Source organism: Lagenorhynchus albirostris, chromosome 7 (assembly GCF_949774975.1).
Source record: "Lagenorhynchus albirostris chromosome 7, mLagAlb1.1, whole genome shotgun sequence".
NCBI classification, from domain to species: Eukaryota; Metazoa; Chordata; class Mammalia; order Artiodactyla; family Delphinidae; genus Lagenorhynchus; species Lagenorhynchus albirostris.
The window spans coordinates 35,167,477-35,192,313 of record NC_083101.1 but is presented as its reverse complement, the minus strand read 5'-3'; the positions used below and the strand labels follow the sequence as shown (position 1 = coordinate 35,192,313).

The window sequence follows — 24,837 nt, the reverse complement described above, 5'->3', positions numbered from 1 at the left end:
GATTTTCTAAAGTTTCTATTCCGTTTCATTGGTGAAGACCACGCCATGCAGTTTTGATCATCGCCTCTGTCTGATAGGAGCAGATTAAGATTGTGATCTATAGAAGAGAGGAAGGTGGGTGTATGCACACCCAAGTGTACCCACACGTGAGTGTGTGCTTGCACATCTTGTTTACCCTCATTCTTGCAGCAGTATTTAGTGTTCAAGAGCCCAGGCTCCTAGGTCAAATAATCTAGGTTGAAGCACAACTCTTTTTTTTTTTTTTTTTGCGGTACGCGGGCCTCTCACTGTTGTGGCCTCTCGCGTTGCGGAGCACAGGCTCCGGACGCGCAGGCTCAGCGGCCATGTCTCACAGTCCCAGCCTCTCCGTGGCATGTGGGATCTTCGCGGACCGGGGCACGAACCCGCGTCCCCTGCATCGGCAGGCGGACTCTCAACCACTGCGCCACCAGGGAAGCCCCGAAGCACAACTCTTTTAAGGCTTCTAGGCTTCAAGTTTTCTCATATTTTGGAGACCCACTCTACATTAAAAGGTACCCACATCTCACAATAAATATTTTATATAACTATATAAGATTTGACAAATTGACATAAAGTACCTTTTAAGGTATTTGCTCTAACATCTGTTAATACAATTTTGAAGTTAGAAATTTTCTTTTTGTATATGAGAGTCTCGTATATTTTTCATACATTGTCATAGGCTCTAGATCTGTGCTGTCCAATATGGTTGCCATTATCCAGAGATGGCTGTTAAGCCCTTAAAACGTGGCTAGTATGAGTGAGAGATTAAATACTTAATTTTATTTGATTTTAATTAATTTAAATGTAAAGACTGATCATTCAGTTATTGGAAAACTTTTAAGTATGTTCGGAAGAACTTGGGCCTGAAAATTTACTTTTTAACTGTAAATTTTATGAAATCTGAGAATTTCTGCTGAAAATATAGCATCCAAGTTGACATGCTTTGTAAGTATAAAATACATGCTGAATTTTGAAGACATAATATGAAAAAAAGGGTGCAGAATAGCTCATCAATAATTTTTTTATTGATTACATGTTGAAAGGATAGTATTTTGGATATATTGGGTTAAATAAAAATATATTAAAAATCACTTGTTTCTTTTTCATTTCTTCCCCCATTTTCAGGTGGCTATTAGAAAAGTTACATTTACAAATGTGGTTTGCATTATACAGCTGTGCTGCAGTGCCTTTGAAGAAAGTAGCCCCAGTTTGAAACTCCCTCCCCAGCTATGTGACTTTAAGCAGGTTAAAGTTTCTCAAAGCAAGATTCAGTCTTCTTATCTATCAAATAGGGATAATAATCATACCTACCTCACAAGTGTGTTGTAAGGGTCAAATGAGCCATGAAAACAAGTTAGATCACTCCTTGGTACATAGTTAGTGTTCAATAAATGTTACAAATGATTATCGTTGTTGTCGTTACTGCTACTATTACTGTCATCAATTTATCAAGTTTTTTTTTAATTTGGAAGGATTTTTAACCAGTATTCCATCAAATTTATATTTTCGTTCAGTACTTACTTTCATTTTTCAATATGTAATCTTCCCAACCAGGAATCCAGCCTCAGTTTTACTTGTGTCTTCCTTTATTGCATCAGCTTATTAAGAATGCCTAGCGCCTAATACACATTCAGCTACTCTGTTTTTAATGAATTGTTGGATGCTTTCTGTGGCTGTGTTTTATGTGTTTATCCTGCAACTCCACTAAACCTATTTTTTAAGCACTAGCAATTCTCTTTGTGAATTCATTTTCTAGGTGTAGATCATCAACTGTTTAGGAAAAAAAAGGTACGCTATTATTCCTCTTATCATTTTTCCTTCTCTGATAAGTATTCCAGGCATTTCTCCTGCCACATTAAATAGGAGTAGTGTCTAGGGTGTCCTTCCTGTTGCTTTTTCAAAGGACTGCAGATGTTGATTTTTGCCTTTCAGTGCACTATATTATTTATTTTACTTAGAAAGGTCCTTTCAGAGCTTTAAAGTTTTCTTTTTTTTAAAAAAATCAGGAATACCTATAGGTTTTATTCAGTATAAATTATCAGAGTTTTCTGTTTCTTCCCTCTTGTTAAGTCTGTCTTCTAACACTTCTCAGTATTACCCATATGCTCACCTAGGAGAAATCCTCTCCTCGCTCCTAAGAGAGCTCCTTGATGGATAATGTGCGTAATAAGGCTTGGACTTGTCACCTGCATTTTGGTTCCACGAAGCAGTTTTTTAATATTTCCTGGTCCTTGTTGAAACTTGAGATTATTATAAATGACAGAGAGGTGATTTTCAGATAACCGAGGTCCTATTGCATTGGGCAGAGTTCCTGACAGTGTTTGGTAAATAGATGAGAATAAATGATGAACCTTAGCTGCAGAGCCCCGAGGGAGCTGTTACTCCTCCACATTTCTGTTGTTTTTTTATAATGACAATAAATACCTTATCCCATCACTATTTGACCTTCCCCAGAAAGAACCACTGACTCTTAGAAGGAAAAAAATCATTTGCCACAGACAAATGAAAAATAGCTCATAAATTCGCTTTGTGGTATTGAAAGATAGAAAATATAACTTTCAACTTACCTGCTTTTAGATATATAGAGAACATACATGTTTTTAACAATTAATATAGAGGGAGTCTGCAATATCTGGGATTTTATACTGGAATCCTCACAGTTACAAAGTTGAAGGGAAGCAATGTTCATTATAAAGCAAAAAAGAAAAAAATCACCAAAGAAACAACTCATCTATAAAAATTAGTCATCATTAGACATCTAAACTGAGCAATTCCTTGTTCCTATTCACAGTCCATGTTTTTCCTCTTCTGTACCTCTGCTGAAGCAGTGCCCCCTGCCTGGAATGCCTGTCCGTCCATCCATCCACCCACCCATCCATCCATCCATGCGTCCATCCATGAATCCATCCACCTACCCATCCATGCATCTATGCATCCATCCACTCAGCAGCAGTTACTGAATATCTTTTGTGTGCCAGGATTTGGGCTGTATAGATATACCCTCGACATCTCTCAGATGCCACCTCTTCTAGGTAGCAAATGCTTCCCTGATTCCTTCTCCTCTAGCCCACAAAGTTAAAACTGCTCTACCTCTTCTCTGAGTACCCACAGCACTTCACGACCTCTCTTTTAGAGCACGGTGCTATGTCCCGCTGTCTTATCTACTGGCGTTTGTGTCGTCTCTCTCTCAAGAGGAGAGTTGGTGTCCACTTAGCTCTGCATCTTCCTCTCCAGAATGCCTAGGGCTGACCTGGTTTGTGGCGACCAACTAGACTCCCCTCTCTGTCTTTTTTACACACTCCTTCTCTTCCAGGGCTAAAGATGCTGCAGCTGATGGACCCCCTGGGATCCCAACCCAGACCATCATCCCTGTGAAACACACAGTAAAAATAGACAAAGATGATCTCCTCCAGGACTATGGATTTCACATTTCTGAGACCCTTCCCCTCACAGTGGTGGCCGTCACAGCAGGTAGGGGATGACTGGGAAACAAGAAAGGATTTTGGCTTCTTGGGGAGAAATATCTCTCGTTCTCTTCCCATCTATCTGTGCTATAACATAATGTAGAAAATGCTACCCCAGAAAGCTAGACAGGGCACATCTAATTTCGACCTAATTCTGTCTAGGGCTTTGCACCTTCCTGTGGTGCTGGGAGGGAGGAGCTTCAAGTGCACTTGCTGATCTGCACCCCAGGTCCACTGGCCTCAGGCAGGGATTTGCCCACCCGTGGCCCCCTGGCCAGTCTCAGGGGCAGTGACAGTATTGGGACCAGCCGTCCTCTCTGAACCCTACATGCTCTGAGCTGGGGAGAGTTTCTGGGCAGACAGTAATAGAAATTATTGATTTGTTTTCACTTGAGTCTGTAAAATATAGGCTGTATCAGGGTGAAGATGAGCAGGCTGGGAATGTGTAGTGTTTTTTGTCATACTTCAGCTATGTGTTGATGTGAGATCTGGGACTAGTTAAAATCTAATAATTTGAATTTACACACACACACACACACACACACACACACACACACACACACACACACACACACACACACACACACACACACACACACACACACACCAGAGTTCTTTAGCAATGAATGTAGTAGATTGGCTGGCCAGCTCTGTTGATTCAGGGAGTTTCTGCTAGTCTTCTTTCCCTGGACAGTCTCCTAACATCCCTTGAAGGTGATGAATGGTAGGTACGTTATCCATGCTTTGTAAACAGGAAAACTGAAATCCATGTGAGCCCAAGTCTGGCCAGGGGTGTGGGTGAGCCAGTGCCCTGGGGACTGGATCAGGCTGCCATTCAGGTGAGCTGCTGTGACACGTGGGGTCTTGGCTCTCCTGGCATGAACATCAGTTACTTCTTTTCTCTTCAACAGGAAGCTCTGCTTATGGCAAGCTTTTCCCTGGTGATCAGATCCTCCAGATAAACAACGAGCCTGCTGAAGACCTTTCCTGTGAACGAGCGGTCGATATTCTGAGGTACTAAATTGTCTTCCATCATCCACAGAATTATTATATGTATTATTATATATATTGCACAGATTATTATAGAGCAAGGGTGGGAGACAGAAAGGGCATAACTGATATCCCTGGGATTTAAGTAAAGTGCAGGCTCCTTTAAAGCAGCAATAACAGCCTTGTTTTAGAATTCCATCTCGGTTACTATCTGCCCTCTTTCACCTGCCTACAGAAGTGATGGGGAGGCACAGGGTGCTCTATTTATCAACCCCCTGCAATGCCCAAAACACGGTGCTAGGCGCTGCGGGGAATGTAATTATGAGTAATACATAGGCCCTACCCCTTTAGGATGTATAGGGTTGTTGTAACATATGCCCAAAATTAGACTAAATTGACACTAAGTCTGCTTATTGTTCTTTAACCCTTTTAACATCTCTTCCTAAATGTTCTTGGTGCAGCCTGTAGGCATATACGTAGTTCCATTGGTATGGCACCTACCAACTTCTACCTGGTGTCCTGGTGATTTTTGTAAATGTCTCACTTTCTGCTTTGACCATGACCTCCTTAAGACCAGGCACACAGTGGGTGCTCAGTGGAATGAGTGAATGTGGTTGGCACTGACAGTTGGCGACCCTGGTTTTAAGACAGAGGAAGTGAGTGACAGGAGTGAGGAGGCCTGACAGATGTTCTATAGGCACGTGCAGTCCTTTGTCTTTTAAAACTTTCACCCAACACTGTTTTAATGACTTTAATATAAATAAAGGGAAACGAGAAATAGAGTTAGAGGAAAGCCAGCTTGAAGATACGTCAAGTTTGTACTTTAGTCTGTGCCTTTTTGTGAGTGGTGGTTTTCATTTCTGAGGGCCTATCATGTGCAGCACACACTGAATAACCGGCAACAATAACAAAGTCAGAGAAAGAGAAAATGAAAATGCAGGATGCAGTCTCCACCCTCAGGAAGTCCACAATCTCGCTGTGGAGAAACATAAGATTTACAGAGAATCCATCATAGTGTAGAAAATAGAATCCTCTCAGCCATGCCCAATATTGCTTCAAGATTGCTAGGGAATAAGGTGAGTGGGTGGGGCAGCCAGGAAAGGATTTGATTATTTCTTTGTGTGTGTGTGTGTGTGTGTGTGTGTGTGTGTGTGTGTGTGTGTGTGTGTTTGCAGTACACGGGCCTCTCACTGTTGAGGCCTCTCCCGTTGCGGAGCACAGCCTCAGGACACGCAGGCTCAGTGGCCATGGTTCACGGGCCCAGCCGCTCCGCGGCATGTGGGATCTTCCCGGACCGGGGCATGAACCCGTGTCCCCTGCATCGGCAGGCGGACTCTCAACCACTGCGTCACCAGGGAAGCCCTGATTATTTCATTTTAAAAAATGAAATATGGTTATGGAAATCATGAAGTTTGCTTTCCCAATTACTGGGTGGTTTTCTCAAAGAATTTCTCCATTCCAGCAAATGAATTTTAGATTTTCACTGCTACTAATATCTCTGCCAGGCTAGATCAAACTCTGACTAATAAACAAAAGTATTCACAATTTAAAACAGTAGACCAAAATTTGAATGTTTAGGTAACATTGAACCCTGATCTGTTCAATGGGCAAGGAACCCTGGGGGGCAAAGGGGCTCCACTCCCTAGACACTTACAGGATGGTAGTACAGAGACAGCTCGTGTATGCCCCGCTAAGATTGAGGGCAGACAGTGTCTCAAGAGAAGCAGGGGAAAGGGGCTGTAAATGCTGGAGATTCCTCCAACTTGTGGGGAAGTTGTGGTTTGACAAAACAGAGAAGAGTACAGAAGTATTTCGGCTGGCCAAGTTCTACCTTTAATGCTGGGTAGAATTTGGGCTACAAAGATGGAGGTGAAGGATGATCCATGCAGAGTGACAAGGAGGAGTGACTGGCTGGGGAGTAGGGATACTGAGCGGTTCAGTTTGTCTAAGGCACTGGATACCTAGAGAAAAGTTCTGGTAAGTGAGGCCCGGATGATGGAGGGTCTTGGTGCTGATACAGTGAGTTCAGGGGTTATTCTCCTCCTGGAAGACTGAGCCACTGAAGACTTGTGAGCAGGGATGTGACCTGATGTATGCTTGCATCTGCACTCTCAGCTCCATGCCTTGTGTGGGAATCCCGGAACTGCTTACTTTTTTAGCTTAATTCCCAGTGTCATTGCCATTTATAAAAGTAAAAACCCAAGCAAACAAAAACCCAACAAAATCTCTCTAATTCCTCTGATTATCTATCTGTGAGGCCAAACTGTCCTTTTGAGAGTACTTGGACGTTGGTTTGTTGTGAATTCTCTTGAAAAAGACCTGTTCTTATATAAAATGGAAAAGGCAATCCCCAGGCACTTAGAAACCTCAGGTTGAGTTTATGTATTAGAGGAAGTAACACACTGGCAGCAGCTGGCCTAAATGTTCATATTGCAAGAAATCAAATGAAATTATTTTGCAAACTGCTTCTCTAGCAATGGCAGAGATAAAGGAAAATATGAATTGACTTTTCAGTTCTGTCCTCTAATGCAAAGTGGAAGTTTGGCACTTATCTGGTTGATTTGATCACTTTTGGAACCTAAGAGATTATAACAAAACAAAAATGTCTAGTATTTGATTAAATGATTGGACCCACCAAACTTGTGTGCCCAAACACCGTAAACTTGTTGGCTTTTATCTGATCAGTGTTATCCACATTCATTTATTCTATTTCATGAATGTTTAGCCAGTTTTCTGAAATAGCAACGTAAGTTATCTGTGTTAGTGCTCTGTTTTCTCTTAAAATTTTTTTCTGGACGTAAACCTAGCTAGTGGTCATAGCAACCGGATGAGTTTTCCATCATATAGACTAAATGAAGGATAAGTGGGGACAGACTTCCCTGGTGGTGCAGTGGTTAAGAATCTGCCTGCCAATGCAGGGGACATGGGTTTGATCCCTGGTCAAGGAAGATCCCACATACCGCGGAGCAACTAAGCCCCTGTGCCACAGCCACTGAGCCTGCATGCCACAACCACTGAGCCCATGTGCCACAACTACTGAAGCCTGCGCGCCTAGAGCCCGTGCTCTGCAACAAGAAAAGCCACTGCAGTGAGAAGCCCGCACACCGCAACGAAGAGTAGCCCCCGCTCACTGCAACTAGAGAAAGCCCACACGTAGCAACAAAGACCCAATGCAGCCAAAAATAAAATAAAATTTAAAAAAAGAAAGAAAGATAAGTGACTTAATTTAGTGGCTGTAGGTATGGACTAGATGGTAGAGGGAAGTATCTGAAGATTTTCTTAAGGTAGCAGTGGCATCTGGGACAGCTTAAGTTCCTTCACAGATCACTGCTTTCTCAGTGTCCTCAATTTTGCTGAGCCAAAGAAGCTGAGGCAAGAGAGGCTGCTTTGTAATTCTACCAGTCTTTTTGACCCTAACACACACACACACACGCACACACACACGTGTATCACCCAGAATGATGACTTTTTTTACCTTTATTCTTTTTTTTCAGGGAAGCTGAAGACTCTCTTTCAATCACAGTTGTTCGCTGCACATCGGTATATCTCTTTTTATGTCTTGTGTGTTAGTTTCACTCTTCTTGGCCCCAAGACCCTGTACCCCCAGCAGAATATCCCCCGTAGAATAAACAGCCTGTGTGCCAGTATTGTGGAGGACACAGATGTGGGTCCAGGCTTCAAGAACTCATGGTCCAGCTAAGGAGACAGACCTGTGATTATGCAGAGTGGGATGACAAGGGTACCAAACTAGGAGTTTCAGGACAGGCCTGAGTGATATCACCGTGGAGCAGTCATTTAGTTTCAGTTTTGATTTTTGTAAAACAGAGATGAGGACAGTAACTGCCTTGTCTATCTAATGGGTTGTTCTGAGGACCCAACAAGGTGTTGAATGTGAACGTGTTTTATCGGCCTCAAGGCAAGGTGTGGCACAGATGATGCACAGAAAGGCACCAGCCATCCTAAACCACTGTAAGCCTAGGAGTCCTTTATATGTGATACAAGGGAAAGTATATAATCAGATTGTAAGAGAAAACTACCAAGGAGGAAAAGTTGACAGAAAATTCTCATTTTGAAACTTTAGTACATACCTCTTAGCCTTGGCCACAAATAGACAAGAAAATAAATAGGGGCATAGAGAATTTTAATAATGCATTTAATAATCTAATCCAAGTGACCACATACCAGACCACCAAAAAAACTAAATTCCCCAAAGAAACAACTGTATAAGTCTCTTTTCCAGAATATAATAAAACACAAATTGATAGCTATCAAAAACTTAATTAAGGGACTTCCCTGGTGGCGCAGTGGTTGAGAGTCCGCCTGCCGATGCAGGAGACATGGGTTTGTGCCCCGGTCCGGAAAGATCCCACATGCCGCGGAGCGGCTGGGCCCGTGAGCCATGGCCGCTGAGCCTGCGCGTCCGGAGCCTGTGCTCCGCAACGGCAGAGGCCACAACAGTGAGAGGCCCGCGTACTGCAAAAAAAAAAAAAAAAAAAAACTTAATTAAAACCACCCAGTCATTTGGAATAAAAATGCAATCTCCTAAGTAAAGACAGAATCAAATGGAAAAGCAAAAATTACCATTATAGACTAGATAGAAAATAATTAAAATTTAGAACTCTACTTCTTAGAACTTATATACAGTTGAAGCTATACTCAGAGTAACATTCATAACCTTAAAAGTGATTTTATTATTTAACAAGAAAACAGGTTAAGTAAATATTCAGTGCAAGAAGTAGGAAGAAAAGACTAATAAAACAAGCATAAAGCAGATTAAAGAAAATGATAAAAATTTAAATCTAAATGATGCTTTGGAAAACAGAAAAAATTGGAAAGTTGATAAATCCAAGGGCTAGTTCTTTACAGGGAAAAATTTAAAAAATAGGAGAACTTTAGGGAAAAGAAATATGTGGGCCTTACATGAAGGAAACTAGAATAATACTGAAGGAAGTAAAATTTTTCTTTAATATAAAAGGAGTTACCTATTATGTTCCTTGATGGGAAGACTACTAATATGTCAGATTTTCTCATGTTAATGTATATGCTTAAGGAAAATTCAGACTCCCTGTGGGACTTTTATTTGGATTTTGACAAAGTATATCAAGGTGAGACTTATCAAGAAAATCTTTTTTAAAAGGAATAATGATGGCCTTGAAATACTAGATTTTAAAACTAATAAAGCTGCAGTAATTAAAACAGTGTGATATTGATGAAATGTTGGATATATCAATCTAATCAAATAAAAGTCCAAGAATAGATACCAGTATAAGAATTAAGTATATGATAAATATGGCATCCCAAATCAGTGGGAGAAAAGATGATTATTCAAGAAATTGTACTGGGACATATCTCGCACCATTTGATGTTAAAGACTTAAATATAAAAAACAAACCATAAAAATGTCAACAATATGGATGGGTGTCTATTCGGTCGTAAGTTGCAGAAAGAATTCCTAAGCATTTAGGGAGTGGGAGAAGGTACAGTGGAACAAACAGCTATTTCATTATGTGGAAAAAAATTAAATTTCTGTGGTCCAAAAACTCCATAACACTAAAAAGCAAAGAAATTGTTGCCTCCTCTCCTTATTTGAAGTGTTATTTTTTGTTTGTTTGTTTCTTAGAAGTAGAACAGGAAAAAAAACCCACCTAAATAGGACTAGGATGTTTGCCATAAATATGAAAGACCAAGTGTTTTATGCACAGATAAAGGAGATTCTTCTATTCTAAATAGAAGAATTTACCTATGAAATAGTGTGAAACCAATGCATAAAAAAACAGTATACTGAAAGGTAATCGCTATAAATGATCATGCAGGTGTTGAGAGATTCTTTGCATTTAGCTGATTATCATCTCAGTGGAGAACATCTTAATCTTAATTAGGTAGTTCTTTTCCTACTCTATTTCCAAGAGTGATAGCAAAAGATAGCACTTGTTAAGTAAGGAGAGAGGGAAGTAGCATATAGCTGCCTCCTTTTAAAAAATAAAAAGTATAGGGAGAGGAAAATTAACATGTTCCAGTACCATTCCTAAGATTCCTATGAGGTTGCCAAGAAAAGAGGAGTATGAATACTGTACTTAGGAAATCCTGCAGGGAAAGCTGATATTAGCCCAGGTGATGGCCCCTGTGCCCCTGAGAAATGCCCTGAATATCGTCTAGCCCACTCGGGCCTCTCACCAGAAGTTATATGATCATAAGACAAATGATCATACATATTTTACTTCAACAAGAATGCTCATCTTTCTCCAAGTGGATTCTTAGAGTCCTCAAATGATTTGAAATTGATTAGGAATTATAAAATCCTAAGTTGGAATACTAATTACTGCTTCTCTAGGACACAGAATTTTATGATTAAAATATGTTTTGGTTTAATTGTATAGATCTGTATTTCTATTAATTATAATACATTATTTATTATAATATTAATACTAATATTTAATGTCTTATTTAATTTGTGCCAAAAGAAAATCCTGCAAGGTAGATATATTGGTTATCCCCCTTTTACAGATGAGGACACCATAGCCTCACAGGCACATGGTCTCACATGCAGAAATCAGTAGAGCTGGGCTTTTTTCAGGTAGTTAGACTCCAGAACCCATGCTCATTAGAATTATGCTGTTTCTGCCTCCTGGTCCAGTTCCAATACTGTGCAGAAGAGAAGACTGAAGGCCAAAGAAAGGAGTGTGTACACACACACATACACACACGTGTGCACACACACACACACACACACACACATACACACAACTGGTTTTCTTCCATAACAATTTGTGTTAGTTCTCAGAACTGTTGAGTAGCTGAAGTTGGGTTGGAATTCAGGTTTCTTTGCTCACGGGCCAGTTCTCTTTGTCTTCATCATACCACAGCCTTTGGCCACTGTATTGAATCTTGAGCTGTCCTCAGACACATAAGAACATTGGGTTGAGATCCCTAAATTTTATGAAAAGAGATCTCTAATGGGATGTCGTCCTTCTCTGTGGGTTTTAATTGAATTCTCAACAGCTGTCAAGCTTTTGCTTTTGTTTTTAAGAAACGAGAAGATGTACATGGCTTTTATGAAAGTCCCACGTTTTTCTAAAGTGTGTCGTGTTAATGTTTTGCAGGGAGTCCCCAAGTCCTCCTTCCTAACGGAGGAGAAGCGAGCCAGGCTGAAGACCAACCCCGTGAAGGTGCACTTTGCAGAGGAAGTGCTCGTCAGCGGACACAGCCAGGTGCGTCACTGGTCAGGAGGTTGAAATGACTCTTCATCAAGTGGGTGAGCTGCCTCCTGGAATGTATCTCCTGAGGACTCTGGAATCTGCAGCATGGAGGGGATGCAGAGGGAGTGCAGAGGGCTTGCTTGAGGCTCTGTGCCCCCTTAGTGAGGCACCTGCAAACGGTGGACAGGGAGAGACGCACTGGGTGTGGCTCTGTCATTCTGTGACTCCATTTTTCTGCCCTTGAAATTTCAACAGATTCCAATTGTTCATTTCTCATTCTAAATCTTCAAACTTAGTATTCCCTCTGAAGGTGATATATTGATAGTAGTGATGGGGGCCGGGGGAGGGGGGTGGCTTTGGTTTTTTTAAACAGCCCATCATCTATTGAACCTCTACTGCATGAATTTTGGGTACATAATCCTTAGTCATCACCATATCCTGCATGGGAGGTATTTTAACAAAAGAGGAAGCAGAGGCTTAGAGAGGTTAAGAGAATTAACCTCTGAGATCACATAGCTAGAAATACAGGAGCACAGGTCTGTGTGACTTCAGTTCTTCTGTTTTCCACTGTGATATGCTGTCTAGTCCTTTTTGATATGGGAATACCCAGGATTGGTGTGGTTGGATATGAGGGTTCAGAAGACAAGTTTGTAAAGGGAAAATGTTGGCTAGAGTTTGATGTTTTCAATGTGGACTGTTAAAGACTCATATATTCATAATTTAAATATTTTCCACCCGATGATCTGTAACTATTACCATTCTGAATTCAGTGATCAATAATAGATTTTGAAACTTTCAAATCAGAGCTTGTCCTTATCTGGTTTTCTTAGCATAGAGACCAGTGAATGGGGAGTCACGGCCATTGTAACACCAGATTCAGGTGATCTGGTTCACATCTGGAGAGCCCTTATTTTCTTCTTGTCCTGCTGCTTAACAGACTCCACCTTCAGTTAGACCTCAGAGTAAAAGGTGGATTTGTTCAGGAAGGTCTAGTGGGAGGCCTAATGTATTAATCAGAAAAGACCTGAGATCCTGTCAGTCTGAAATATTTGAGTCTCTGTGTGTCCATGTTTGTGAAAATGGATCAAACCTCTTCAGCAAATTGAATTTTGATTCAACGTGTGTTTTTAAGAGTAGTACATAGTAGGGCTTCCCTGGTGGCGCAGTGGTTGAGAGTCCGCCTGCTGATGCAGGGGACACGGATTCGTGCCCCGGTCCGGGAGGATCCCACATGCTGCGGAGCGGCTGGGCCCGTGAGCCATGGCCGCTTAGCCTGCGCATCCGGAGCCTGTGCTCCTCAGCGGGAGAGGCCACAACAGTGAGAGGCCCGCGTACCGCAAAAAAAAAAAAAAAAAAAAAAAAGAGTAGTACATAGTAAAGAGAAGTAGAAGCTAGAACCAACTAACAGAACAGGTAGAGAATAAGGGTTCTGCAGATGTGAACCAGATCCCCTGGGGAGACTTGCAGCTCAGGGTACCGAGTCTCTGTATCAGCCACGTGAGGCAGAGACAGGCAAACCAGCGAGAGTTCATCATTGTGACTTGCATTTTCATCCTCTCAAGTATTTAAAAGATGATAAAAACAGTTGCTAAACTTTCTCCCTTGAAACATACTAAGACCCTAGAAGAATCTGAAATAGGAAACCAACATTTGGGGATTTGGGGTTTTTTTATTATTGAGGTATAGTTGATATACAATATAAGTTTCAACATTGTGATTCACAATCTTTAAAGGTTATATACTCCATTTATAGTTATTATAAAATTTTGGCTATATTCCCTGTGCTGATCAATATATCTTTGTAGCTTATTCATTTTATACATAGTAGTTGGTACCTCTTAATTCCCTACCCCTACCTTGCCCCTCCACCCCCTCCCTAGTGGTAACCTCTAGTTTATTCTCTATATCTGTGAGTCTGTTTCTTTTTTGTTATATTCACTAGTTTGTTTTATTTTTTAGATTCTACATATAAGTGATATCATACAGTATTATCTTTCTCTGTCTGACTTAAGGAAACCAACACTTCAAATATGCTTAACTTTGCTAACCGTTAAAGAAATGCAAAGGAAAATATTAAGAACTGCTACTTTGTACTTAGTAAATGAGCACAAATAAAGAAAAATGTAAGCCCTGATGCCAAGAAAGTAGCTACACTCATGTACTAATTGGTGGCTTTGTAAATTGATTTAATCTCTGGGAGTAGAAGAAAACAAAACTTAATGAATGCCATAAAAGTGGGCCAAGGACCACATTCTCATTAATTTAAGTCTATAACATAATTTAAATGCAAAAATCCATGTAGTTAAAGATATCTGTTTTACTGATAGATAAATTGCAAAAAATTTGAAAAAATGTTAAATGTCTAGGGCAGAGGAATGGTTAAAGAAATTCTGATATTTCAACTCAACAGACTCTTTATAAGTCCATTAAAATTATAAACATTAAACCCACATGAAGAAGTGTATATGTGTTGAGTAAAAATGCACATAGAATCGTGCATGTTCTATTAGTGCGGCTCTCTAAAAGCTATTTACAGGTATAGATAAAAATTGGAAGAAGCCTTAGAGAAAAGCCTTAGTTATGTGATGATGTTATGGATGTATTTTTTGGTAAATCACAAATAATAAAGTATCAAGGAAAGCATGTCATACTTGGGAATTCCAAAGATTAAGATTTCTAAATACCCTAAACCAGAGTAGTGAGATGACAACATGCGCGATGTGAAATCCCTCATCCCTGACTGAGTGTGAAATGGCACTGGGATATGACCATATTCCTTTTTCTTCCATAAAAGTACTGTGGTTTAAAAAAAAGAGTTATGTAGAGTGATGAATGTGAGTCTTGCTTAAACGATACAAGTGGCCTTATATTTAGGAGATACAAACTTCTCATCTGAAAAAGCCTGTCAGGTTTTTGAAAAAAGATGGTAAGCTTCTAACCCAGGTGGGCTTTGTACCCAAACTCTTTGCAGAGATTAGAATTGGGGGCAGTTGTTCTCATAAATCCGGAGTGATGGTTGGGATGAGTAGAGACGGAGAGCAGCCCTCTGCCCTTTGGTGTTGCTTTACTGTAGGGAATGAAATAGTAAAATGTTGAGGGGGCTCTGAGGGAGCAACCTACCCCCCATTTCACCCAACCCCACAAGGCACAGTGCAAGAATCTCAGGAAGGCCCATCTGAGACGATGTGCATGCTTGTCACCTGACTTGCCAAATTGCATCCCATAAGGGCGGCAACCAGCAGTGAAGTGTCAGCTGATGGCCGCGTGACATCGTACAGGCTCACACATTGCTGTCAGTATGCTCGTGGCAGGGCTCACTCTTCACCGTCTTCCAGTTCTAGTGGCTATCCCTGGAACAAAGCATGCCTGTATCTGTGTGGCATAGACCTCATCCATTGGACAAATCTCCAAATGTCAAGAATCAATCTACAATGTGGTGAGGAGGTTGGGGAAAATCCTGCTCTCTTCACCAGGCAGGGCCAGGGAAGCTGAGGATCTGTCACACCCAGGGACAGGAAGGGACAGTTTCAACACTACTCTTGTGTTTTCCAGGGTAATTCTCTGCTGTGTATGCCCAACGTGCTCAAGGTGTACTTGGAGAATGGACAGACCAAAGCTTTCAAGTTTGAGGCACACACGACTGTGAAGGTATTCGGAATAAACTTGAATCTCTTTCCCAGTGAGAATTTGCTGGCTCCCAGGACCCCGGGGGCATCTTGCCAGGCAGCTACCTTGGTGATCTCACAACCACCATGGTCTGACCGCCTGCAGTAAGCCAAGCACTGTGTTATCTCATTTAGTTGCACAAACACCCAGCAAGCTGGTATTTTAATCACCGTCTTGCAGGGGAGGAAATCAGGGCTCAGAGAGATGAAGTACCCAATACAACTCATAAGCTTTCACCCTTAGCCACTGGGATTCCCTGCCTCTTGTATGGGACTCCACCTGCTACCCAAAAGACTAGAGTCGCTAAAATCCCAGGCAAAGTGTGCGGGCAGGTCCAGGCCCCTGTGAATTCTATTCTGGATGGAAGTCAGTTTGACTTACATTTAACAAGTTCCCGCAGAGGAGATACTCTGAGGCAGGTGGTACAGAATGAGGTAGAAAGTGGTCTCTGTCTCCCAGGAGCCTGCAGTCTAGTTGAGGGAAGATGGACATTCTTGGAACTCGCAGTAGTCCAGGGCAGGATGAAGTAAGGGCTGTAGGGAGAGGGACAAGGAAGTGCCCAGCATGCAAGGGAAAGAGCACCATCTTTCTATCTGACCATGTTCTGTCCTGTCAGGACATCAGAGAAGGCTTTGCAAGGAAGCTAGACCTGAGCTGAGCTTCGAAGGGTTTCTAAGACTTCAACAAGCACAGGTGGGGACAGGGTTTTTGAGGGGTTAGAGGATGCACATCAATCTGAAGAAGTCCCATGAACTAAGGCAGAGAGCCAGTAAGACAAGCATTGCCCAGGAAGCAGTAAACCATCCCACAGGACTGGAACACAGGCCATTTTCTCATGGGAGGAGTGGGAGATGGCACAGGCTGGCTGGGGATGGCCTCGAATGGCAGGCAACGGAGTTTGGATTTTATCCATAGACAATAAGGGATGGCACTATAGTTTCTGAACAAGGAAGCAAATAGTGTTAGAGGGAGGCACCAGGGAAGAAGCAAAGAAAGGAGTTGTTCAAACATTAAAAATCGTGTAAGAGTCAGCACTGAGCCCAGCTCTTCTGGTACTGGGGGAAGAGCAGGTTCAGGTGGGCAAGTGCAGCTATAGGTACCAGACAGTAGCCAAGATACACACACACACACACACGCACGCACGCACATGCACATGCACTTGAGTGCACACGTGCATACTCAATGCACGCACACACACCAGTGTTCCCTGGCACCTCCCTTTGGCAGTTCCTAGGGCTGCCCCAAATGCTCTATCCCGTTCTTATCTTGGTGTGACTGAGGAGAAGCTGGAGAAAGCCTGTCTGACCCTGGGAAGCTCAAACCCAATGGAGGAAGGGAGGGGGGGAATGGATTTGTTCAGTGTTCACTACATGTCTGGCACTTCCCTGGGTACTTCCTCATGCACTGTCTCACTTAATGCCCCCAGTAACCTTGTAAAGTGACAATTATTAACCTACTTTTCAGATGAGAACACTGGCCCAAGAGATCCCAAACTTGTCAAGGTCAGCTAGCTCCTAGCTGGCTTCCAACTTGGTCTGTTGTCTCTGAACCCTGCACTGGAGGTGGCCACACTGCCATTCTGCATGAAGGTTGTGCAAATGCGTTAGACAAGGTGTCTACTTCTGTCATCTTTGAGCAAAGTGCATTGGAATGGAGGGGATGCTTTATTTAAAGTGAGTCCCCCTTTGGTGGCCAAAAAGACTTTGAGATGATTTACACACACCGCAGGGGAATTAAAGCTAAGATGACAGATGGAGTTGGCGAAATGGGCAAGGAGTTAGCTGGCATAATACTGGTTAATTTTACTTCCCTGTAGTAGCCAAATTTTTAAAAAGCAAGTCTTTTAGCTCTTTATGACAGAGAAAGAGGGGGGTATGTAAACAGATCCCCAAATGGGTAAAAAAGGGAAAAACCATTGTCAGTTCATCAGTGACTTCTCTTCCCCACTGCCTTATCAAGAGAAGCAAATTTCTTACATTAGAAAACCTCTTTCTCTAAATCAAGGAAAATAACATGTCATTTGACCCAGTGAATATTTAGTGACTCTTGTGTGTGTGCCGGCAAAGCTGTTGATGATACAGAAATAATTTATGCCAGGTCACTCCCTTAGGGAGCCTAGAGTCTTGGGGTGGGGCTGGGGTGAGGAGATGAGACCTGGGGTTATTTCACAAGGAGACTGTTGTGGGTACAGTGTGCTCAGAACCAGGAAATCGGGATATGAAAATGGTGTGGTGTGGGCTCTAGGAAGAGAGAGCTTCCAGCTGAGTGGCAAGGAAAGGCCCCCAGGATGTGATGGCCTATGAGGCCGACTTGGAAAGATGGACAGGAATGGGTCAGGAGTGGTAGGTGAAGACAGCTTCCCGGGCATGTGGAATGACACCAACAAAGATCCAGTGATGGGCTTCCCTGGTGGCGCAGTGGTTGAGAGTCTGCCTGCCGATGCAGGGGACGCGGGTTCGTGCCCCGGTCCAGGAAATCCCCACATGCCGCGGAGCGGCTGGGCCCGTGAGCCATGGCCGCTGAGCCTGCGTGTCCGGAGCCTGTGCTCTGCAACGGGAGAGGCCACAACAGTGAGAAGCCCACGTACCGCAAAAAAAACCCAAACAAACAAACAAACAAACAAAAGATCCAGTGATGGGAAAGTTTGGCAAGTATATGGGGCTTGCGAGCAGGGTACATTGGAAGAAGCAGCAGAAGATAAAGTGGGAGAAGTGGGCTGGCACCTGATACTTGAGAGCCTTGAATATGAAGCTAAGGAGTCTGGATTTGGGCTAGTGGGCCATGGGGACCTCTGAATATTCTTGAGCCAGGGAGAGCATGAGAAGTACAAGGCTTAGACAAGTTCCTCTAGATCAGGGGTCAGCAAACTTGTTCTGTAAAGAGGCAGATAATATTCTAGGTTTTGCAGGCCATGGGGCTTCTGTCATGGTTACGCAACTCTGCCATTGTAGAGAATGGGCATGGCTGTGTTCCCATATAACTTTAATTACAAAAACAAGCAGTGGACCAGATTTGGCCCACAGGTGATGGTTTGTCAACCCCTGCTCTAGATGCAAGGTGGAGGTCAGATGGGTGGCGGGGTGGGGTCCTTAGGGCACCACTCCACAAAGCCAGGAGAAATGTGTGAACTCAAGCCAAATGGAGAATGGAGAGAGGGGACAGAGTCCAGTGAGGGGCTGTCCATCATGGCCAGCTCACAGTAGGCATTGAATTAATGTTGAGTTACAGAAGCAGATAGACCTTTCAGGACTTTGTCACTGGTCAGTTATGGAGGGCGATGGAGCAAGTGGGAAGAGGATTCGGAATCGGGAGCTGTGAGGAGCAGGTAGCACCTGATGGTGTGGCACTTACTAAATCTGAGATTCTGGCAGGACGTCTATGATGAGTCTGTGATGATTATTTATTCACTGAGTGAAAGTTTATTGAGCATCACTGAGTGCCAAGCTTTGGGGATATAATGGAGCACAAGACAAGCAAGGTTCACATTCTGGGGAAGGTTAGCATCTAGCGGCGTAAATGACAATAAGCAAGAAAACAAATAGCAGCAGCTAGCATGTATTGAACACTTGCCATCTGCCAGGTGCGATTCTAAATGCCATATATGGGGAAATTAATTTACCGCACACAACCCCTGAGAGAGGTGTGAATATTATGACCATCTTAGAGATGAAAACACTGAGGCATAGAGAGAGTAAGCACTTCATCCAGGGACACACAGCTAGTGAGTGGAAGTCTAGGTCTAGAGCCCATTCACTTAACTTTACTGTACTGTCTTATCTATTACTAGAGAACAGAGCTGTCGTTGAAGAAAATCATATCCAGTAGTGAGGAAGGAAATCAACAGGACCTGGGACAGAGAATAACAGGGGCAATCCCATTTAGATACAGCGTCCAGAGAAGTTTTCTCTGAAGGGAAAGAAACAGCCTTGTGAAGAGTGTGGGAGGAGTGTGCCTGGCAGAGGGAACAGCGTTGTGAATGCCCTGAGGCAGCAAAGACCTTGTGATGACAAGCGGCCACTGTAGTGAACGAGGAAAATGTGGCATGGCAACTCTGGTGGCACAGTATTAATTATCATGTCATCCCATCAGCCCCTCTAAATAGGCATCCTTATCCTCCATTTCATAGGAGGAAACAGGTTCAGGAGCATCAGGTTGATTTCCCATAGTTACATAGAGAGTAGGTGGTGTGATTCTGTCTGGTAAGCAGTTGACGATGCAGACTCCAGAGAGAGGATGAATCTGGAGACCTTGAAGAGAGGCATAAGGCCCCAAAGGATAGCTTCAGCCTTTCGAGTAAAGCCAGAGAGGGTGGCCGTATGGGTGGTGCTGGAGCCTTGAGGGAAGGGGAGCGGTGGGTGTAGGACCTTGAGGGGCAATGAGAAGTCCCACATGCGGCCCGTCAAGATTTGGCTGCCTGCGTTGGCAGTGGACCCGGTCAGTGTAGGCCTTTCTCTCCCCAGCTGCACCGAGGAGCAGAGGGAAAGTGAAGGGAGTCCTCCCTGCTCTGTGCCTGAACGTGAGGGCTGGCCTGTTCCTCGGTGACCCTTATGCCTCTGTGCCTGCAGGACATCATCCTCACGGTGAAGGAGAAGCTGTCGATCCGAAGTATGGAGTACTTTGCGCTGGCCCTGGAGGAGCAGTACAACATCTCACGGCTGCACCTGCTGCACGAGGAGGAGCTCATCCAGCAGGTACCACCTGCTTCTGCTCCTGGTGAGGAGATCTGGGCTGGGCAAGCTGCACGCCTCAGCCAGAACCTTTGGGTAGAGGGCTGAGTGCATCTGCAGGTTTGATGCGCTTCCTTGTGCCCAGAAGGCACAGAGCTCACTCAGCCTGGTTTTTGTATGAGGTAGGCAGGCCCCTATTTTGCAGACAAGGAGACAGAGGCTTAGAGAAGTAAGGTGACTTACTCAAGGTAACACAGCCAATAGAGCTCTATCTTTTGCTTCCAATTCTGATGACCTTCCTCTGAACCTGCTGCCTTTGAGATGTCAGGGAAGCATCTGTTGCTGTGTTTAAGCCCTTTTTGTGAGACTTGCCCTCTGAGCTCGTCCTTGACGGCAGGACAGGGCTAACACAGTCAGTCCACCTGTACCACTCAATCTTTCAGCCACTCAGTGATTTGTCATACTAGCTTTTTAAAGCCAAACACAGGTCAGTTCCATAATTTTTAAGAAGAGAAACAGCATGAGCAAGGCACGAGCTCATGAAAGCCGCTCTGAGCGTTCTTCACTGCAGATGAATTCCTACCGTGGTCACTCATCTTCTAATACTGCTGCTTACAAACCTGTTTTTAAATCACTTCTGTTCCATTAGCATTGGAAAAAGAAATCAAGTTAAATCACTAAGATCATTGAAGTGAAAAAGAAGTAAGGTACAGGAGAGAGAGATATACACACACACACACACACACACACACACACACACATAGATATGTATATATATAATGTATAATATACTATTATTTGTGGAAAAGAAAAGAATGTACATTTATAGGAGCATATATACACATAGACTGTCTCTGGAACAGTATATAAGAAACCAGACCCAGAGATTTCTTCTGGAAAGGGGTTGATGGGATCAATGGGAAACTTTGCTCTTTTGAGCCTTTTACATTTTATACCCATGGGAAAGTTAAATCGGCGGCAAAGGTCTGCACTGACTGGGGAAGCACTAAAACTGAAATCTCTGGGGACTTTCATTGTCTTTTTAAAAAAGTTGTTTTGTGGAATAACTGTGAGAACAAAAGCAGAAGGTGAATCGTGTCTCTCTTACGCATCCCAGGTGGTACAAAGGGAAGAGTCACATGACTACCGCTGCCTCTTCAGGGTGTGTTTTGTTCCCAAGGACCCCCTGGACCTCCTGAAAGAAGACCCAGTAGCCTTTGAATACCTCTATCTGCAGGTGACCCGGTCTGCCCTTCCTAAAATAACAGTGGTTGTTCTCGAAGGGGGCACATTGGGTTATTTTGAACATGAGCTCAAGGCAATTAAGCAGCTCCCTGGTAGGGATTATCTTTATCTGAGGGAGAGTGGGCCTGATTATCCCTCAGCGTTCCTTTTAATGTTACTGAGTTGCTATGTTAGGAGATTTGCAATATATTAATGAAATTAAGACTTAGTCCTCAATGTAGATGATACATTTTCTAATACCATTTAGGATCTTTAGAGTTACAGTTTTTACTGCTAAAAGGGGCATTAGTACTTCAGAGCCTTACTTCAGAAATGATGAAACTGAGTCTTGGAAAGGTCACATAATTTGCCTGGGTTCCCCATTTGGTGGTGGAGCCAAAAATGGGTTCCTTGACCTCCTAGCCCGGTGTTCCACCTGCTCTACTTCCTTAGGTGAGGTTTATTATGTCATTTTTATTCTGATGAAAAAATCATTTGGGAGACATCACCATTTTACAGATGAGATAACTAGGTGTATTGATTGTCCAAAGTCTTATAAAAATGGTGGCAGCAAATAATAACAACAACAGCAGCAGTACTTTATATTTGAATAACGCAGCGTCCCTATACCTGCTTTCAAATGCATTATCTAATTTAAACCTCAGAGAAGCCATGTAAGGTAGATGCGACTATCCTCATTTATCAAGGGGAAACACCAGTGCGCAGATAGTCTTAGTCAAGTAACCAAGGTCACACAGCCCAGAATTGGCAGAGCCAGGTCTCAAAGCTGCCTTTCACCTGAGAGAACAAGGAACACAATCTGTTCTTGTTTCCCAGTTCCTCTGATCTAATCTCTCCTAGAGCTGCAGCGATGTGCTCCAGGAGCGCTTTGCCGTGGAAATGAAATGCAGCTCTGCGCTCCGGCTCGCGGCCCTGCACATCCAGGAGCGGATCTACGCATGTGCCCAGCCACAGAAGATCTCTTTGAAATACATAGAGTGAGTGGCAGGGGACTTCTGTGTCCCGCCAGCAACAGCTGTGTTGCATTTGTAACTTGGCTGGCCCTGGGCCAGGATGGCCGGATTCACAGAAAGCTGATAGTCACCCACCTACCCATCTGTCTGTTGTCTTCCCATTCATTTCCCTCTCCACCCTGTCCAACCCAGCCTGGCTTCCCCAGATATCAGAACCTGGCTGCTCCCTCTGGGGCAGAAACCAACTCCAGATGGAATAACACAGGATCCCTTTGTAATTTCCCAGTTCCTGGGAGGATGTCTCGGGAAATCAGTTGACAACTTCAGCATAAAGCTCTTCTGAGGGCAGGAATGCCTTGAAGATTCATTTGGTGTGAACCAGTCGTGTTGCCTTAGATTCCTATTAGGGTAGTTTCAAGTCCTGAGGTTCTGATACCTCCTGATTCTCAGCTTAAAATTTCACCTTGCTCTGTGTGGTGTCACCCCGATTTGCTAACTTCTTGCCTGAGCATCAAAATCGGATGGGGAATTATATTTAAAAAAATAAAACAAATCCTTGGCCTTACCCCTGATATACTAGGTCAAATCTCTAGGGAGTGGTACCTGAGAATCTGTATTTTTAATGAGTTTGTTGGGAGGTTTTGAGGCTGTTAGGCTGGCATCATTCTGAAGCATGGCCTCAAGGATTCACAGGTGCTATGTGTTGCCCCATGAGAGTGTGCTATACAGGTGTGATGAGTAATGAGCTCCTAGAATGACCATGGGGTTTAATTCCTGATGGCTGGTTTTTGTGGAGTGTGTGTGTGTTTGAATCGATGGATGGATAGATAGATAGATAGATAGATAATTACACAAACACACACACACTCTTCATGTATATATTTACATACACTCCACAAAACCAGCCATATATATCTTCTGCTGAAAAAGAAGCTTACAATTACAGTATTCTTAGATCACTAAGTACTGAATCAAATATAATTATGCTCTTCATTAGAGTCAAGTACACTGTAAAAATGGGCCTCCTTGTCTCCAATGTCTTGTGGCAGGAAGGATTGGGGAATAGAGAACTTTATATCTCCAACTTTGCTACGAAACATGAAAGGAAAAGACATCAAGAAAGCCATCAGCTTCCACATGAAGAGGAACCAGAATTTGCTGGAACCCAGACAGAAGGTAATGTAGCCATGGCCCCTGTCGATCACACAGCTGTCTGTTGTGAAACCTCAGGGAAAGAATTTTCAACATTGACTGCATTTTAGACAAATGAAAACTCTGACTTCAACAGTCTTTTTCATTTTCTTTTTTCCTTACTTAAGCAACTTATTTCTGCTGCCCAGCTACGTTTAAATTATCTACAGATCCTTGGGGAACTCAAGACATATGGTGGGAAAATCTTTAATGCTACTTTAATGGTATGTATTAAAGAACTGTAGGGTCCTACCCTTATAAAGGTTGCAAGAGGTTCTCTGAAGATCAATGTATCTGTTAGCCTAAAACTCCTGAGGACTGGGTCATGGACTAGAATTTGTTTGGGAAACTAAATATTATGCCATTAGGGAGTGTCTGTCAAGACATTGCTTAGAGCCAGCCCTCTGACAGATGCTGGGGGAGGCAGAGCTGAATGAGATGTGATTCCCACCCTAAAATGATGGAGCAAGGCACCCAACAAGACAAAGCAAAGCCACAAGAGGCACAGGACCATTGCTGTGGGGTTTGATGACAGAGGCCACCACTGCTAGCTTCAGGTTGAGTGGGGAAGAAGGGGTTAAGGAAAGGCAAGAAGGTTGGATTTGGCCAGATTTCAGTACAGAGGAAAGGCGTTTTGAGGGCAGGGTACTGTAAGAAGTTTACCCTGGAGCTTTGGGTATATGAAGGTAAAGAGGAAAAAATGGAAATCACGAAGGAAAGATAAGAATGTTAGACTGACTGCCATGCTGGGGCCCCGATTGTTCAGAAGAAGGGAAGAAGTAAGGGGTGGAAGGGTGAGAAGGGAAAAGAGAAGCAAAAGAGCCCCCTGCTGTGTTACCCATTCCTCCCCTGGCCTGCTTTTTGGAGCCTAGGCCTAGAGCTATGTGCTTTGCGGCAGTCAGTGATGGGGGGTGTGGCCTAAGGGAACTCTCCCTCACCACTCAGTCAGCCCCAGAACTCTCCAGCACAAAGCCAGACAATTTACCAGTTTTATATATATATTTTATAATAGCAAAACTCCTTTCAGTGCATTTGGTGTGCCTCTCAGTCATTTACAGCAGTGATGGGTCAATTTAATCAGACTGCTGACCTAACAATGTAAATGGAAAAAGAGAACCAGTGTTTTGAGAGAAAGGAAGAGCATCAGATAGTCTGATAGATTGAGACTATAGATTGAGTCTTTGTACAAGTAGAGGACTAAATGGTAGAAAAGAGACTAGATCACAGCAAGGAAACTTGAAAGTACAAGAAAAACTGCCCACTTTTCCCAAGGGCTAAACCTGCCCTCTGCCAACTGTCTAGGTCCCATCCCCAGCTCCTCTTTACCTTTCCTGTCTAAGGAAAGAGCTGGTAGTGGGAGGAGAAACCAACCACGTTGAATTGGCTCAGGGTGCTTGCTGGGCACTGGGGGTTACAAATGTAGATACATGCAGACTCTGTTGTC

At 43.2% G+C, this 24,837-nt stretch overlaps 1 protein-coding gene across 1 annotated transcript in view; it reads left to right on the top strand.

Moving 5' to 3' along the window:
* The window catches only part of FRMPD1 (FERM and PDZ domain containing 1), a 46,280-nt gene that overhangs the window by 11,544 nt on the left and 9,899 nt on the right, over nucleotides 1-24,837 (top strand). The window contains exons 2-11 of the mRNA XM_060153390.1: nucleotides 3,335-3,492; nucleotides 4,397-4,499; nucleotides 7,970-8,015; nucleotides 11,576-11,683; nucleotides 15,224-15,319; nucleotides 19,903-20,028; nucleotides 21,122-21,241; nucleotides 22,090-22,226; nucleotides 23,252-23,378; nucleotides 23,522-23,617. Coding sequence (XP_060009373.1) covers nucleotides 3,335-3,492; nucleotides 4,397-4,499; nucleotides 7,970-8,015; nucleotides 11,576-11,683; nucleotides 15,224-15,319; nucleotides 19,903-20,028; nucleotides 21,122-21,241; nucleotides 22,090-22,226; nucleotides 23,252-23,378; nucleotides 23,522-23,617 — 1,117 coding nt within the window. The remainder of the gene's footprint in view (nucleotides 1-3,334; nucleotides 3,493-4,396; nucleotides 4,500-7,969; nucleotides 8,016-11,575; nucleotides 11,684-15,223; nucleotides 15,320-19,902; nucleotides 20,029-21,121; nucleotides 21,242-22,089; nucleotides 22,227-23,251; nucleotides 23,379-23,521; nucleotides 23,618-24,837) is intronic.